Genomic DNA, 18,868 nt, shown 5'->3' with positions numbered 1-18,868 from the left:
AGTGCAATCATATCCATACTTGCTTAACCATTAGGAAGGAAAATAAGATAGGGGTATTTTCTTCAGTATGAAATGTACTATAGCTAAATGCCCATAGACCTTTTTGTATAGATTATTCTACAGGGAAGTAATTAGCACTGAAATTACCATGGCGATAGAATGAGGAGTGAAATGTGTTGTAAAATCAAGATAAAAATAAATTTCCAGGAGAAGTAATTCTACATTTTGCATTTAGGAAGGCATAAACTATACTATATATCACATTCATTGAAGCTTTAATTATGTTAGGATTGCCATATTTCAAAAAGTAAAAGCCAGGACAATCAAAAATTGTTGAGCAATTTTGTTGAACAAAATCCGGATGTATGGCAGCCCTGGGTTATGTTGCTGCCCTTGGGTGTCAAACAAACTAAAGGGTTAAGAGATTTACAGTACAATCTTCTGCTTGTATGTTCAAAATGTTTTGGATCCCACTTTGATGCTTCAGATAGAAGGTCAGATCATCTCAAACTGATTTGGGCAACACTTAGTCTGCCTTAGATTTGAAAAGCCTGAAACTACAGATGTCTCCTCACTGCCTTTCCTTCTGAGGTGCAGCTTAAGACAGCTTTCTATATTCAAGCCTTTAAGGGGCAGAGGATACAAGCCTCATGCTCCTCCTTTTTCATAGCTGTACTCTGACTGCCTGGAACTTATCCCTTCCTGGTATAAGTTGTCAGCAAGCACCACTTTTAACAGAGAGGTGGTACCCTGTTCTCTCTGCACCGGCAGCCAGTGAGAGAGTACAGGGAGGACTCAGGTTGTGGGCATTTGATGGAACTCTGCATACCAGGTTAGGAAGATGGTGTCAGTACCAGGTAATGCTTTCTCTCAAGCCATCCTTGGGAGTCCTGAGCTCTGCAGCTGCCTCTGTTACCACACAACCATGTGGTGAAAACACTGGCAGTTTTAGATTCGTTCTAGACCCCACCCAGAAGCACTATGATTGCAAAGTCATTGCCTGGTTGGTCACAAAACTATGCCCTTATTTCTACCCCCTCTTCCTTGACAGTTATGAAGAGCTTTGTAGAAAATGGACTATATTCTTAACTCTGGGACCTGACTTGCCCCAGTGAATTTCTGAAGGAAGTTAAAATCTTCAGGAGCAGCCCAAATTGTGGCATAATTTCTAAATGACCGGTGGATATATTTTTTAAGCATCCTTGATTTTGAAATCACACAGCTGCTTCCTAACTATATCAAATTGTGCAGCTGATTGTACCAGTCTAACTTCCAAAGCCAAGAAACAATGGAAAGCAAGACTAAAAGCATCCTTATGAGGCAGCACTCAACTTCCAGTTATGGGGATTCATTGTTCCAGCTCATTAAGCAACCTTTCTCTGCCTGCTATTGTTCCCAAGTGAATAAGTATCACTTTGACTTTCCTTCTCTCTCCCCCCACTTTTATATTTGTGTAAATTATAAATGTTTCTCTCAACTGAATTGAATTGTTTCTCTCTGCAGGCATATCCTTGCAGCAGCAAAAAGGGCTGATCAAGTTGGCCATTTTCTTTGGGTTGCATCAGACACTTGGGGCTCCAAAATAAATCCTGTAATTCAGCAGGAAGATGTCGCTGAGGGAGCCATCACCATTCTGCCCAAGCGTGCAACGATAGAAGGTAAGGGTTTTGCTCTCTAGTTTCACTGAATGGTCCTCCCTTGTTTTACATGTAGACTGTGAACCTAACTTCATGTTAAACCATTGTCTCATATATTGTAAGTTTCAGATTCGTAAACACAATGCAGCTGAATTTAAGAGAAGCTATCTTCCTATCTGTGTAGGCTGCTGTTACAAAAATCTTTATAAGCATGCAGGCTGTTCTCCGTATCACCTCTGTTAGTGAGCAACAGGCATCATGGGACTTGCATGGGGTATACAAATGCTTCTCTGACAACGATGACTGGTAGCCCTGTAAAATGACAGCAGTAAAATATTCTGCACCAAGGTGAACACTTGTGAAATGCGGCGTCAATTATCGGCAGCCAGAAAGATGTTCATGTGTTTTGCAACCTCTTTATAAGCACAGCAGGTCCTGCCAACTTTATGATATTATAGGGATGCTGTAGGAGCTTAAAGCTCCCATTTGTTTGTTGATCAAGCAAGGTGCACTCCCACCCGCCCACAGAGGGCTGACTCTGACTGGCAGTGGCTCGGTAGGGATTTAGACAAATCCTTGCCTGGAGATGCATAGTTTCGAACATGGGATATTCTGCATGCAAAATATGTGCTCCATTGCTAAGCTCTAGCCCCTTCTTGTTCTATTAGCACCCTTCAAGAATCAATAGGCTTCCTGATTGGTATTCATATACATTTTAAATATGGAAACCTCTTTCTTAAGGAGATGCTGTGTAAAGAGAAAAAGTGTTCTCTGTTGATACAGAGCTTTGTGCCTGTTGCATGTTAGGCTATCTCTGCAAAGACCCTGGAAGATGAGTTTCGCACATTAAGTTGACATCCGGTGTCTTTCTTCGTTCCAATGAAATCAAATATTTGTATTCCTTTTTACAATGTTCATGCTGCTAATATACTCCTTGTTCCTTCTAAGAGTTATAAGGAAATCTGGTCTGAAAGCGTTCTGTTCAGCACTGTGCAATTGGAAGGCAAGCTGGCCCAATGGTTCTTTCCTTCTCCTCCTTCCCCACTGCAGCTCCATCCACTCCAAAACGCCTCTTCGGAGATATTTTTTTTGGGGGGGCTACAATTGACTTGGGACGCGGTTGGCACTGTAGGTTAAACCACAGAGCCTAGGATTTGCTGATTGGAAGGTCAGCAGTTCGAATCCCCGTGACAGGGTGAGCTCCCGTTGCTTGGTCCCGGCTCCTGCCAACCCAGCAGTTCGAAAGCACATCAAAGTGCAAGTAGATAAATAGGTACCGCTCCAGTGGGAAGGTAAACGGCATTTCTGTGCGCTGCTCTGGGTCGCCAGAAGCAGCTTAGGCATGCTGGCCACATGACCTGGAAGCTGTAATCCGGCTCCCTCGGCCAATAAAGTGAGATGAGCGCCGCAACCCCAGAGTCGGTCACAACTGGACCTAATGGTCAGGGGTCCCTTTACCTTTACCTTACAATTGACAGGCACGGGGAGAAGGTGGGACTGTGAAGAACGTGACCATTCTGTGCAGGCAACCTTCAAAGTCTCCTGCCTTTGCAATTGCTTCCTTGCAGGCCTGGAAGCAACTGCGGCATGTGATGCCCTCCAGAACATGCTGGACTATAATTCTCATAATCCCTGACTATTGGCCAGAGCTGGCAGGAGTTAGACTCCATCAACATCTGCACACAAGCTTCTGAAGCTTGGTACTTAGTTTCTGAATGTAGGACTTTCCTTGTAACATGGACTACTGCACAGACAGATGCCTGCATTATGTTGCCTTGTTCAGTTCACAAGAACATGATTGACAATTGCACATACAGCCATGTGCTTGGCATGACTACCTATGTCCTGGGGGCACTGTGTGCAATGCCAAGGCATATCCTATCATATCCTATCAAGTCTGTCAGTAGAAGCAGATGCAACTTACACATGGATACCTTTCTAGAGATAGGAAAGAATGAATTGCTTGCTTTGGAGGGAGGCTGCACAGAATCTCCAAAATCCAGTTGTGTGCAAGGGCAGGTTGCATCCCATAATGAGCACTCACATCATATATTGTGGGTGCCCTTTGTGGGATTGCGTGTGGTGTTACAGTTCCCAGGGAACCTTGCTAGTAGAAGGGGGCTGGCCTGCTTCTCAGTGTATTATTCAGAGGTTCACGCCCAGCCTCAGTATTAAATTTCATTGCTGGGAGGTGGGGCCAGCTCCATTATAAATAGGGGGAGGAGCCGGTATTAGCCAGGCAGACGGCTCTGGAGATTCACCCTCCCTACCCTCCCTTATTTAATGTTTTCTTGTTTTCTGGTTAACTTTTGCTCTCTGTTTAGCGGGCGCTGCTATGGTCTATGACTGGTTGCTGTTGAAGGACCGGGAAGAAATTTTCTTGCATTGGCAGGTTTTGTCTTCCCTGTAGCAATTCGTTGCAACTTTGGTGGTTATGGTGGAATCCTTTAGTCTTTTCTTCCCTATAATGGGGGGAGGGGTGAAGTGGTGATTCACCCCCTCTGCGACGGCAATTCCAGGGTCCCCTCTTAAAGGGGTTACATAAATGGTTGCCACTGGCCATACACTGAAAGGTTGCCACTGAACTACCCTGCGTGCGGGGATATGGGCTCGGCTGCCTGCCTACACTTACGTCGTGCAGAGCACCCCCATATCCCATTTACCCTGATGTGCCCCAGTTCCCCCAGCTGGGGGCTGGGAGGGATACATGGCCAAGGCCTAAGCCAAGGTCTTCCTACATTCAGAAGTTTAATAAAGTTGTAGCCTAATTTTAATTCCATAACATTGTCAGAGTCTTTATTTCCTTTCCCACAATCCCTGGGGGCTGGGGCTGTCGTGCCTGGTCACGCAAACGATCTTTGTTCAGCTGGTATGTAAACGGTTACTAACTTGGATGTATAAGATCCATTCTCAATGCAGCCATGATGTCTTATTCTAGGCCAATTGTGGGTCCTTATTTGATAATACACTGTGATAAGATCTTAGGGCACAGTGTGTTAATTAGAGGGTGTCAATCACATTTATGTAAGACTGTTTATTTGGTAAGACTGTTGCTGCTTCCCCTTTTTTTTGCTTCCCCTGCCTTATCATTTATGCGTTTCAGATTCATAAATTAGACTGCCATGTTTCTCTCTTATCATTAGATTATACATCAAACTGAAATGAGAAGAGACATTTTAATGTCATCTCTGTTATCTCGTAGCATAGAACAACTGCTCCCCAAAGACTGCTAGTGAATGTGTATATACCAAAGGAGGATGCCTTGCCTACCACGAAACATGAGAGTGCCTCCATTTGCAGTGATAGGCTTTCATTATTTTGCTCAAAGAGGTTGTTTGAGTTTATTGCAGTTTATCTGAGGCTCCTGCTGCTGTGCCCACACTGCACTCCCTTTTGCCTTGCCTCCCTCCCCAGTAGCTGGCAGCAAGGTGCAGCGTTGGGAAGCCAGGTCAGCAATACAGCTCTGCCTGTATTGGCTACTACTGCAATGGAGGAATTTGAACCAGGGATTTTGCTCAGGGAGTGTTCTCTTAACTGCTACTTGGCTGTTTTTTAATGCTGCTACCTGGGGATTATAAAAGTTGGATGACTGGAGCAATGGATGAAGAAGTGGTTGAGGGAAAGTAAGAACGGCAAAGAATATACAGAATTTGAAAAAAAAAAAGATTATAAAAAGGGGAGATAAAGAAGAAAATACAGTTTTAAAAGGGGAAACCAGTGAAATTTATAAAATATTAGTAGAAATGGAGGATCAGGAAGATCAATTAAAAGAGGTGTGGGAAAGGAGACAGATAGATAGTCAAAGCTGGGGGGAAATATGGGAGAATCATACGTTGAAAATGTTGTCCATAAGAATAAAAGAAAATTATTATAAATTAGTTTGGGGATGATATTTAACACCAGTCAGATTAAATCAAATAAACAAGGAATATCTGGTGTTATGTTGGAGGGGTTGCCAGGAAACAGGGAATTATGTTCACATGTGGTGGGGGTGTAAATATGTACAAATTTTCTGGCAAAGGGTGTTTAAAGTGGTAACAAAAATCACTGGGTTAAAGCTGACTGAAAGTCTAGCGGTAGCATTATTATCAATTTACAATGAGGTGGGAGGTTCACAGGCTATGAAGGACTTGCTCACAAATTTATTGACAGCTGCACAAATTATGATAGCTAGGAAGTGGAAGGGGCAAGCAGAATATAAAATGGAAGAATTTGTATAAAGAGGTGTGGGATATAGCTGTTAAAGAGAAATTAACAGGTGCCATTAAGGTAAGACAGGGAATACTCAGGATAAATGATTTTGAGGGGATATAGAAGGTGTTTGTAGAATTTATACTGTTAAAACGGAAAGGGGTCAAACCACTGCAAGAAGTGTTGAAATTCTGGGAGGTTGGATAGTTACAATGGAATGGTCTCGGTAGTGGGGTCACATTTTTATTCTTATTTATTTATGATTATTACTTTGTCAAAATAAAAATAAAAAGACACAAAAAAGTTGGCTAAAAAACTGAGATTGCTACACAGGAGAGTTCGAGCTGCTTGAATATCAAGTAAAAGTGAAATGATGTTGGATAGTTCAGCTGGTTAGAGCATGGCACTCATATCAGCAAGGTTGCAGCTTTGATCCCCATATGGGACAACTGCATATTCCTGCATAGTTCAGGGGCTTGGGCTAGATGATCCCCAGGCTCCCCTCCAATTCTATGATCCCAAGAGTCCTTCGTTGTTTAAGAGGAAAGGTTAAAATGTGAAGTAGGTTGATAGGCCTTAGAGATGAATAACTGGTGGAATAACTGTAGTAACCTCAAAGATGGATTACTGCAATGAGCTTTATCTGGGGTGCCTTGAGCCTGGTTCAGAAGCTCTTCCTGGTTGCTGACAAGGACATCCAGCCGACAACATGACACTAGTGTTAAAGTACCTGCCCTTGTTTGCCCATCAACTGCCGGGCTAGGTTCAAGGACTTTGTATTCATTTGCAAAACCTTGAACAATTTAGGTCCACCTGAAGGCTTAAATCCCAGCTTGGTCACTGAGTTGATCTGGAGGAGCAGGTGAGTTGAATGTTCCCCAAGTTAGTGAGGCTCATTTGACAACAACAAGAAATCATGTCTTCAGAATCACAGGCAGAAACTGAAGCAGGAGAGTGGGAGAACAAAGGCCTAGAGGCAGAGATGAATCAGGCTGGTGAAAAGTCACAGATGTCTCTGCAACTGCTTCATTGGGGCAAGACCTACTCAAGAAGGGTTGCTGTGCCCATGAGGCCTGACACTCCTTTGCAGATCCTGGATTTTTTCCCCTAATAAAGAGTTAACTCCAACTTGCTCAGTGTGGTTTACTGCTGAGTCACTCCTATCATAGTCTGTTCATACAACCTGACATTTTAGAAGTTATAATGATTTTTAGAGTTTGCAAGATGGGCATATTTTGTAGGTTTGGTTTCATTTTATCATTCTGTTACTGTTATTAGCACCTCAAAGCTCTTAGTAGACAGAGGGTTGTAAGGTCCATGGACAAGAATGAAGAGTATGTGCCACACACAGCAGCCATCCTGCCATCAAGGTAATAGTCAGTGCCCATCCATAAAAGTGAAAATTCAGGCAGGTGGGTTGAAATTCACAAGGGAATCTTTCCAGAGAAGTTTCATGGGAACGTGAATCTTTGCAGTCTCTTTTTCTAAAAGATTTTTTTGCCGATAGTGTGAGAATAACATGACTTGTTGTTAAATGTGTGATACTTCTGACCTCCTCTATTCGCACTTAGAAAGAAAAAATTAGAATACCGAGGAGACTTGCTGTCTCGCTTAGGCCGCACATGTCTCTGCACCAGTTTTACATAAAACATCAAGTTCTTACAAAAGTTTTATAAAATCCATGCTGGGTTGTCCACAGTGTATCATAGTGCGAATGAGGGGGAGGCAAGCTGTTATTCTTTCTTTATTTTCTGTTGGCAGGGTGTGTGCGCTCTCTGCCTCTCTTTTAAAATTGTGTTGGTGTTTGTATAATTTATTTCTCTAAGTATAAGCTACATCGGGGGTTCTTTGCATTGCTGAAAGGAAGGGTAAGTATATATGTTCTCTCAATGTTGCTGTATTCTAAGAAACAATGGGCAATAGTCAACCAAAATATTGCACTAGCACAAGGATTAACCCTAGTGCAATGAGATTTTCCCCTTCTTCCCCAGGCACACCCTGTGCCACCCCCAAATCTGCTCTGGAGCAGAAACTGATTTAGGCAGCTCGTGGAGAAACAGATTTAAGTGGTGCATAGTGAGTGGAGAGGGGGAGAATGTTCTATTGCACAAGGAAACATCCTTGTGATGATGGGATGTTCACCTTAGAACTGCATTGAACACAACCCAACTCATTTCCCAAGGATAACCTTCCAGATCAATGTGTAATTTTCAGCAAACAGACCTGTCATTCATTCATTCATTTAATATACTGCCTTTTCCACCAAGGAGCTCAAAGCAGTGTACATGGTTCTTCCCTCCTGATTTTATCCTCACAACAGCCCTGTGAGACCGGTTAGACTGAGAGGCAGCGGCTGTCCCAAGGTCACCCAGTGAGCTTTGTGACTGAGTGGGGATTTCAACCCTGGTCTCCCAAGTCCAAGTCTGGCACTCTAACCACACAGGTTGATGCATGTCGTTTTGCACTCAATTTATGGAAATTAGAATGAGAAGAATGACTCTTAGGACAGAGAGACACTTGAACTTTCTCAAAGGCATTGACTGCTTTGGACCAATGAACATTCCTCAAAAGACCCTTTATCTGTTCAGTTTATCAGGGATGTTCTGGGCCCTTTGTTGTTCAATGTCTTTATGAAAGACTTGGATGACAGAACTGAGGGGCTGCTCATCAGATTTGTAGATGACACCAACCTGGGAGGGGTTGCTAATGCAGAGGACAGAATCGGGTTTCAACATGACCGTAACAGATTGGAGAACTGGTCCAAATCTAACAAACTGAATTTCAATAGGGACAAATGTCAGATTCTGCACTTAGGAAGGAATAACCAGCTGTACAAGTAAAAGATGAGGGACACCTGACCTGCCAGTAGTACATGTGAAAAGTATCTAGGGGTCTTAGTAGACCACAAGCTTGACATGAGTCAACAGTGTGATACAGCAGCCAAAAAAGCTAAGGCTATTGTCAGGGAACTGACATCAGAGCGGGAAGCGGAGGCAGGGCTCCCGAGCGATGCCGGAGAGGGGACCAGCAGGGGGGAAGGAATTCAGTGTAACACCAATAGAGAAGAGAGGGAGATGGAGGAATTGGTGACAGGGCTCAAGGACCCTTCACCCGAAACTAGTGGAGAGAGCGCTGGCACGCCCCTGCCTTCCCCTTACTTGCGCAGACGCGTTCCGTGCAGGGAATATAGGAGGAGACTCGGGGTCAAACAGCTTTTATGCTGGAAGAGGTTCAAGAAACGCCCACTGACGGATTCTGCAAGTGACTAACAGGTCACGGAAGGCGAGCTCTGACCCTAAGCATGGTTGGGCAAGCAAACTAACTAAACCGAAGGCAATTTACACACAAGTAACCCCTCACAACCATTACAACTATTCTAGGATGCAGCCACAGAAGTCTAGTGTCCTGGTCAAGGGAAGTCATAGTACTTCTTTATTCTACCTTGGTTAGACCACTCGGAGCACTGCGTCTAGTTCTGGACACCACAATTTAAGAAGGATAGCGACAGTATGGATCTTGTGAAGAGGTGAGCAACCAAGGTGAACAGGTGTCTCGAAATCAAGCATTATGAGGAACAGTTGAAGGAGTTGAGGGTGTTTAGCCTGGAGAAAAGGAGACTGAGAGGAGATATGATAGCATTCTCCCATTATGTACAGGATTATCACATGGAAGATGGAGCAAGCTTGTGTCCTCCTACTGTGGAGGGTAGGACCCAAACCAATGGTCTTAAGTAACAAGACAGTAGGTTCCGACTAAACATCAGGAAGAACTTTCTGGTAGTAAGAGCTTTTTGACAGGGGAACAGAGGTTTTTAAGTAGAAGTTGGATGTCCATCCGTTATGGATGCCTTAGTTGAGATGCCTGCATTGCAGGGGAATGGACTAGGGCAGTGTTTCCCAACCTTTTTTGGGCAAAGGCACACTTGTTTCATGAAAAAAATCTCGAGGCACACCACCATTAGAAAATGTTTAAAAAATTAACTCTGTGCCTATATTGACCATATATAAAGTAACTCTCTTTAATAGGAATCAAATAAACACAAAGAAAGTATTTTATAATTATTTTATTATGAAATAGTAAGTAAACAGAAATATGAAAAATTATAAAATACTTTATTCATTGCGCAACCTGGGCCTGTTTGGCTGAACACAAAGCTGATATTCTGGCTGGAATCGAAGAAAGACACACATGTAGCTCTTCGTCAACAGCTCTCAGTCTCTCTCTGTATTTAGTTTTTATAGCAATCATGCTTGAAAAGCTCAACTCACAGAGATATGTAGTGGAAAATGGGAGCAATGTGAAAATAGCTTTGTTTGCCAGAAGGGGGAACTCCTTGGCAGTTTCCAACCAAAAACTGTCCAAAGGTAGATCAGCAAATCTTAGCTTGAAACCACGATTTTGTCTCAGTTCAGTTAGTTCCTCCTGCTCCTGTAAAGTCATGTCCTTTCCACCAACTGATGCTGAGCTATAAGGGTCCCTAACCCAGTCAAGGCATTCAGTGGAGCCATATCACATCCCAGCAGGAGGCCTAAATTGGTGGAACGGCTCAGGCCCCGCTTATTCAAAGAGGACTATTAATTTGGAGAGCTGCTATCTTCCAAACTGTGAGACGACGAGGCAAAAGGGGAGCCCTGAATGGAACTTTGCCTTTTTGTCTCAACGCCGGTCTCGCGCTGCCGCTTCCCGCGCTCTCAAGGACCCGGGAGGAGGAAGGCGTGAAGGGAATCCCGAAGGCGCGAAAACCTCGCGCATGCGCAGGCCTTCCGCTTGCGACAGCCCAGTAGGCCGGCCGAAGCGAGCGGCGATGGGATGTGGGAGGGAGCTTGCTCGCCGCCCCGCATGTGCTCGCCGCCGCCGCCCCGCCTCTCGCCGCCCGACTTGCCCGCCTCCCTCCCACGGCACACCAGGCAATGTCTTGCGGCACACTAGTGTGCCGTGGAACACCGGTTGGGAAACACTGGACTAGGGACCCATGCAGTCTCTTCCGACTCAATGATTCCATGATTCTATCAATCTGCATAGTCATTTGTCATGGTTTCTGTCTGAGCTGTTAGCTGAGGGGTTGGAGGGGGTTGTTTAGCAACAACAGGTCACATCTCCCTATCATTGTCAATGGTTCTGTGTTAGGGTTTTTTGTAGGTGGGTGGTCTGTAATTCCTGCCCTCCCCAGGGAAAGCACTTAGCCCATTTTGTCATCCTATAACACTGCCTGTGTAAATTGGCTCCCCAAGAAGTAATGATCTAACTTAACAACGTTTGTGGGACAAATATATGTTTGCCACTGTCCCAAAGGTACAGATTATGTGAATTAAGCCCTGTGAGCTTACATCAGTCTTAATATAGTCTGGTCTTGTTTGATGTAATTACAGTGAAGGATAAAGTCAGATCTTATTTGCAAAGGACAAGCAGTGTGCTTATATAATAATCACTTTATAAAAGGTTGCATTTAAAAGGTGTTTAATCAGAGCTCTTTGGTATTGATAAGCAATAAACAGTACCCATGTTTATGCAACAAAAATCAATAAAAGAGAATTGCATTTTCTTCAAAGCCGTTTCAAAGCTTATTTGGGCAAAATAAAATGAATGTAGTGAAAATCATTCAATGATTTGTTGTTGTTTTGTATTGAAGCCTCTTAGGAGAGGCAGTTGCCCCAAAGGCAGCTTATACATCTTTTATTTTATTTTTTTAAAAAAAGGTTGTTAAAACAAAAACAAAAAAATCACCCTTGTGATTTGTACTATATGCGTACTTATATGAAGCAAATGGGAAAAGATTAGAATTTATTTTGTCTGGCCACGTTGGGTAGAATCTAAGGTCACAAGGAAATGTTGTGTCATGGCAATGAGGGCTTTGTTGTGAATTTCTGTGTGTGGATATGAAGTGTGGAGTCCTGGGCACATGTGTGTAGAATGAGAACAGGACTAACAATGTTTGTGCAGATTCCCGAGAGAAAATAAAAGGAGTATACTGGCAGGTCCAATGGCAGGTCCAAAGGGGAAGGGAGAGCTCTTCCTACTTTAATCTTGTATTTATTACCTTGCCTTTTTGCCAATACTATCCAAAAATGAAATGCATAAAATGACCAGACAGAACAGATAGTAAATTCTGGGATCTATGCGAGGAGGAGCAAAACTAGCAAGGGTTCACCTGACTTTGAGGGTCTACTGCTGATTTACTTCAGCTACTGCTGATTTCAAAACAGAGACATCACCTTGCTGACAAAGGTCCGTATAGTTAAAGCTATGGTTTTCCCAGTTGTGATGTATGGAAGTGAGAGCTGGACCATCAAGAAGGCTGATCGCCGAATAATTGATGCTTTTGAATTATGGTCCTGGAGGAGACTCTTGAGGGTCCCATGGACTGCAAGAAGATCAAACCTCTCCATTCTTAAGGAAATCAGCCCTGAGTGCTCACTGGAAGGACAGATCCTGAAGCTTATGTAGGCTCCAGTACTTTGGCCACCTCATGAGAAGAGAAGACTCCCTGGAAAAGACCCAGATGTTGGGAAAGATGGAGGGCACAAGGAGAAGGGGATGACAGAGGACAAGGTGGGTGGACAGTGTTCTCGAAGCTACCAGCATGAATTTGACCAAACTGGGAGGCAGTGGAAGACAGGAGTGCCTGGCGTGCTCTGGTCCACGGGGTCACGAAGAGTCAGACACAACTACACGACTAAACAACAACAACAATTGCTGATTTCCTTCCATTGCCATTTCTGTTGGCCATCATGGTCTATTTCCTACTGGTGTTATATTGGTCTTCCCCTTTTGTTCTCCTCACGTGCTGCCATCCATCTTTGCATTTACTTTTATTCCTCTGCCTCATTTTGTGTATTCCAGCCCTCTCAAAATTTTCTTTACATTAAAGGAAAATATTCTGTACATTCATCTCCTCAATTCTTGAAGCCAATCCATGATGATGATGATGATGATGATGATGATGGTTAGGTTGGCACTTGGGCCGGCCCAAGACATTTTGCCACCTGAAGCCGGCTGGGCCCAAATGGTGTCCTCCTCCCCCAGGCCAGTGCTTTAAAAAGTCTTACTGCATAATGCTGGTTCCTGCTTTGTGTATCCTGTACCACCTAACATGCTGCTTGAGCATGAAGGGCAGAGCTGGACTATCGTTCAGTAATCCTGGTAGCCACTGGAATCTGCTTGGAATTCCGCATTGATTCTTTGAATGTGGTGAAATGCCAACTTCAAAATCTGGGTGTTTTGTATTATGACACCTGTACAAAAGGCAGAGAGCCAATTCACATGTGATTTCAAATGAATACAACCCACCCATAAAGTCCACCGATAGCTGCTTTCAGACAGCTTTTTATTGAGACTGCATATCTTGTCATCATTTGATTTTTCTCACATGAGGAAGGCAGTATACCAGCAAGGTGTTCTGCTAAATGTAGGTCAGCTGAGTTGTCACCATTTTTCTATTCACAGCCAGAAGGGCTGCTATGGGAAAATAAGGCTCTTGAACTCTGTAATTCTCTAATAGCCGTTTGGAAAATAAATGAAGCCATAGTTCAGGGACAAGTACTCCTTTTTAGGTCAGAAGCATCAGGTATGGAAGTACATGCGGCACTTGCAAACCACTCTCTAAGAGTAAAGGTGCCAGTTACAAAGACTTCTGGTGGGCGGAGTCAATCTCTAAAGAGGTCTGAAGAAAGTCCATGTAAAAAAATCATTAGCCATCATTTTCTTTGGGCTACGGATAATATATTTATATCTTTGCTGACATTACCAGTAAGCAAACAAAAAGTGCACAAATATGTGAAAGATTTCGGTGCACCCCGAATAATACTTAATTGTACACACGCAGATATTCACGTTTAATACCTCCTTTTTATTGATCAGTGGTGTAGCATGGGTTGCCAGTGCCCGGGGCCATGAAGGAGGGGTGGGAAAAGAAGGAGGATGCATGCACATTAAACTGTCCAACAGCATCCACATCACCCAAAAGTTTGCAGCCACAGGGATAAGAAGAGCCATTTTGTTGTCTGGAGAGGTCACTTCCTGGTTCTCATGGAGAAGCTGTTTTCAGTGGAGCAGCAAAAGTGGGTAGCTAGATTCAGGCACCACCAGACGTTGAATATTGCACCCCTAACAATTTTGCACCTGGGGCAACCACACCTGCCCCCCCCCCCCCGTTACTGCTCCAATTATTTTTTAAAAAAACTTTTTGTAATACATGTACACAACTTAGGCACTAAATGGCAAGCCTTTAAACTCATGATCTGTTGGAGAGTATTTAAATCTGTCATTGCATCATACTTAATTTGCAGGTCATAGCCTCTCCATCACCATCCCACATCGATATGGCATATAATACAAAGAGCTACCTTAGGCTAATTTTTAATTAGTTTTTTAGTATCCCAATGATGACAGGAAAAATGACAGTGCTTTAAATTTAGTGTGAATGAAGAGGTGACAAGTGATTCTTAAAGATCAGAGTATGAAGTCAGATGATAAGAAGCAGAGGATGGAGTTTTGACTGAGGCTGAAAACAGCTGTAGCATCATAGGAGTAGTGGGGATAGGTTCAAAGTAGCCTGGCTGCCCTTTTCTATCTTGCAGCAGGCTATTCTGTGGGGTTTGCCAAGTTTGAAGCTGACCTAGGATAAACTTAATTCCTACCTTTTTAAACTACACCACAGTTGATCCAACAGTTGTGCACATATATATTCCTATGGCATATGGCTGTTCGCTAACATGTTTGAGCGTTACATTTCTATGCATTGCTCTAAGCAGTTTAAAAGCCAAGACAACAGCCTCCTGACACATCCTTTGCTCTTTCTTGTTCTTTCACAGCTGTCCCAGTGCTGGAAAGCTGTGTGTTATGGGGTTATGTCTCCCCCTACCCTCATCAGCAAAGTCCAAAATGTTTTGTGGCACTCAGAGTAGACTTGTGACTTATGGATAGAGCCTTAGTGTTATGTAGATGGCAGGGACGAGGGTGGAGCTGTGGTCTAAACCACTGAGCCTCTTGGGCTTGCTGATCAGAAGGTTGGCAGTTTGAATCCCTGCGATGGGGTGAGCTCCCATTGCTGGGTCCCAGCTCCTGCCAACCTACCAGTTTGAAAGCATACCAGCGCAAGTAGATAAATAGATACCACTGCGGTGAGAAGGTAAATTGCGTTTCCGTGCGCTCTGGTTTCCGTCATGTTCCATTGCACCAGAAGCGGTTTAGTCATGCTGGCCACATGTGGACAAATGCCGACTCCCTTGACCTGAAAGCAAGATGAGCACTGCAACCCCATAGTCGCCTTTGACTGGACTTAACTGTCCAGGGGTCCTTTTCTTCTCTTTTTTTACCTTTATGTAGATGGCAGTTATATTATATGACCCATCAGCAATAGTGCCACATTGAGACATGCTGGCAGTGGAATGAAATCAAAGCACAGTTCCCCCATTCCCCACACCACACTGCTTGCCTGTCCACACACACATTATGGGCTCTTGGATTTTATTTGTTAGCTTGTCTAAAAATAGGAAGACCTCCACATTTAAAAATGCATACACATATACAGTGGAACCTTGAGTTGCAGACGTAATCCATCCCGGAGGCACATCCACAACTTGAAGCATTCGCATCCAGAAGCGCCTTGTCTGCTCACGCACTTGGCACGATTTAGCACTTCTGCGCATGCATGAAGCATGATTTACCACTTATGCGCATGTGTTGTGTGAAGAGTAATTTAGCAGTTATGCGCATGCGCAAGCAGCAAAACCCAGAAGTAATTGTTCTGGTACTTCCGGGTTGCCGCAAGACACAACTTGAAAAGACGTAACCTGAAGCGGACGCAACATGAGATATGACTGTATAAAATAATCCAGCTCAAGATCAGCCTTAAAAAAAAATCTAATAATAATTTTATAATAATACTTTATTATTTATACCCCGTCCATTTGGCTGGGTTTCCCCAGTCACTCTGGGCGGCTCCCAACAGAATATTAAAAACTTGATAAAAAATCAAACATTAAAAACTTCCCTAAACAGGGCTGCCTTCAGATGTCTCCATGATGGGGGTGGAGACGCTCCTTCAGGTATACTGGGACGAGGCCCTTTAGGGCTTTATAGGTCAGCACCAACACTTTGAATTGTGATCGGAAACGTACTGGGAGCCAATGTAGGTCTTTCTGGACTTGTGTTATGTGGTCTTGACGACCACTCCTAATCTCACCGGTCTAGCTGTCGCATTCTAGATTATTCACACACACACACACACACACACACACACACACCGCCCAAAACGTTAAAAACTTCCCTGATTATGGTTGCCTTCAGATGTCTTCTAAAAGTCAGATAGTTGTTTATTTCCTCAAATGTTTGTGCCTAGACTTTAACAAGCCTCCAAAAGAACAGCAGTTTCATAAGTGCATTACAGAGAGTTTTCACTCCTGAAATTCTCTTATTTGGTCTGTACCTTCATCAGTAGAATCCATTGATATTGCAGATCAAACTTAATCTTGTTTTTTTTAAACCATTCTCTTCTATTGTTCATATCATAGTTTAATTCTTGCATTAGTATGGTGCAGTTTTAAAGAATGCCTACTTATAATAAATTGAGGCCAAGAAGTGGGAGCTAAAGGTAAAGGTAAAGGTACCCCTGCCCGTATGGGCCAGTCTTGCCAGACTCTAGGGTTGTGTGCTCATCTCACTCTATAGGCCGGGAGCCAGCGCTGTCCGCAGACAATTCCGGGTCACGTGGCCAGCGTGACAAGCTGCATCTGGCGAGCCAGCGCAGCACACGGAATGCCGTTTACCTTCCTGCTGGTAAGCGGTCCCTATTTATCTACTTGCACCCGGGGGTGCTTTCGAACTGCTAGGTTGGCTGGCGCTGGGACCGAACGACGGGAGCGCACTCTGCCGCGGGGATTCCAACCATGCGATTGGCAAGTCCTAGGCACTGAGGTTTTACCCACAGCGCCATCCGCGTCCTTAAGTGGGAGCTAGAAGACAGCAAAAGCAAAAATGCACGACATTGGAAATGAACTATTTGTTTTCAGTGAGCTTTGAACTATAATAGCAGGGATGTGCCTTAAATTCATGGCCTTCCTCTTGATGGTGAAGTTGCTCCCAGTCCTGGGATCAACGTACACCAGTAACAAAATTGCCTCTCCTTTCCTTGCCACCCAAACAGTTGGCAAATGGAGTCCTGCAGCTTTTGTTTAGATCCCATTGCTAATTGGTATTGAATATTGTTGCTTTTTGTTTTAGGGAATACTCTTCTTTCCCAGTACACAAGACCATTCCAAACATTAATTACGCAGACATATTAATGTGATAACCCCACTGTATTTTTCTCTTCAAGCAGTGCAGCATGCATCTCATTTCTTCCTCTATCTCTCATACACTTCTGTTTTCCCCTCGATTTCTCCTATGATAAATGGAAAACCACAGCCGCAATTTAAGATAATTACCGTAATTAAAAATTACACTTATTTCAAACAACAGGGAGGAAAGGATTTAAATCTAAACAGAGTCTTCAGATTTAAAGATGAGGATTTCAGAGCCAGGTCCTGTCTCTGTTACCACTTATTTAGGAGGAGTTGCTAAGAAATTTAATGTCTTGAAGGAAAAGAACATAGCCACTGCCACCTAAGCTCTCGTCACATTTTGTACACGGGTGGCACTGTGGGTTAAACCACAGAGCCTAGGACTTGCCGATCAGAAGGTCGGTGGTTCGAATCCCCGCGACAGGGTGAGCTCCCGTTGCTCGGTCCCTGCTCCTGCCCACCTAGCAGTTCGAAAGCACCTCAAAGTGCAAGTAGATAAATAGGTCTCTCCAGAACCATCTGGTGTTGCATGTTTATAACACATTCAAAATACTGGTTTTTTTTTTACTAATGTAGCTGAGTCCTTAGATGTCTGGCACATTAGTTTTAGTTGGCAACTGTATATGCAGGAGTTGCTCAGTATTAAATTTGGTCAGTGATATATGAATTGTACAGGCTGACCAAAATTCCCTCTGCCTTATATGTGAACAGGACATACAGTATGTGTGGACAACCATTGTGTCTGCCCAATATTTCATGTATTTCAATGCTTAGCTTCTACCTTTTCCTCAATAAATCAGAACAATTCAACTCCTAATAAGGGTCTAACTTACTCTCATGCAGGAGAATGTTAAGTATATGAGTTTTGAAAAAGTGTGAGGGGAAGATTTGATGTTTCTTCTCCTTCATTAGTTAGGAACAGCATAAAGGGGTACCTTGAGTTACAAACACTTTGGGTTACAGACTCCGCTAACCTGGAAGTAGTACCTTGGGTTAAGAACTTTACCTCAGGATGAGAACAAAAATCGCACGGTAGTCGGGCGGCGGCAGCAGGAGGCCCCATTAGCTAAAGTGGTACCTCAGGTTAAGAACGGTTTCAGGTTAAGAACAGACCTCTGGAATGGATTAAGTCTGTAACCAGAGGTACCACTGTATTTTATATCCCTCACTCTCTCAAGCTCCTTTGTTGAGGGGCCATGCTTACTGAACATAGTGCAATGCATGAGGCATAGGCAGGGGCGGAGGAAGGGGTGCGGTAGGGACAGGCCACCCCAGGTGTCACCACTGAGGGGGGTGACAAAATGACAGGCAGCGCTCACCCCACCCCACCCCCACACGACTGGCCCCGCCCCTGGGTGCAGGATATGTACGCCACCCCAGGCGCCCAATCAGCTTGCTCCGCTGCTGGGCATAGGATCATTGTTTTAAGATGAATCTCCAAATACACAATAGCAGGGCACTCATAATATTACTTTGGTGGAGACTTTCCTTACTTCTATATTATGCTTTGCTCTGTACTTTGGTACTGGAAATTATGTGGGCTTTCATTTACCATTTGTAATGTTTAATGAAAATGTTGTCGTTGTTTTTTTTAAAAAACAAACTTTGTTCTATGTAAAAATGGGAAAACCTGATCACGTGTAATTTAGGTTCCCTATTGCAAGGTGGCTGAACATAATCTCACTACAGAATGATTGCAATGTATGTCAAATTAACTTTGCTTGGAATTTACAACCAGTCGACCAGATACATGCTTGCATA

At 43.7% G+C, this 18,868-nt stretch overlaps 1 protein-coding gene and 1 long non-coding RNA gene across 3 annotated transcripts in view; one reads left to right on the top strand and one right to left on the bottom strand.

The window, feature by feature from the left end:
• Positions 1–18,868, top strand: part of GRM7 (glutamate metabotropic receptor 7) — a 425,704-nt gene that overhangs the window by 215,756 nt on the left and 191,080 nt on the right. For both annotated transcript variants that reach the window (XM_083723485.1, XM_083723484.1), the window contains exon 4: positions 1,504–1,658. In XM_083723485.1, coding sequence (XP_083579611.1) covers positions 1,504–1,658 — 155 coding nt within the window. The remainder of the gene's footprint in view (positions 1–1,503; positions 1,659–18,868) is intronic.
• The window catches only part of LOC310838150, a 719,862-nt gene that overhangs the window by 526,870 nt on the left and 174,124 nt on the right, over positions 1–18,868 (bottom strand). The gene's annotated exons all lie outside the window — the stretch shown is intronic.

This window comes from Podarcis gaigeae (genome assembly GCF_964106915.1).
Source record: "Podarcis gaigeae genome assembly, chromosome: 2".
Taxonomy (NCBI): Eukaryota; Metazoa; Chordata; class Lepidosauria; order Squamata; family Lacertidae; genus Podarcis; species Podarcis gaigeae.
Note: the sequence above shows the minus strand (reverse complement) of the source record. Positions and strands in the feature narration are given on the sequence as shown.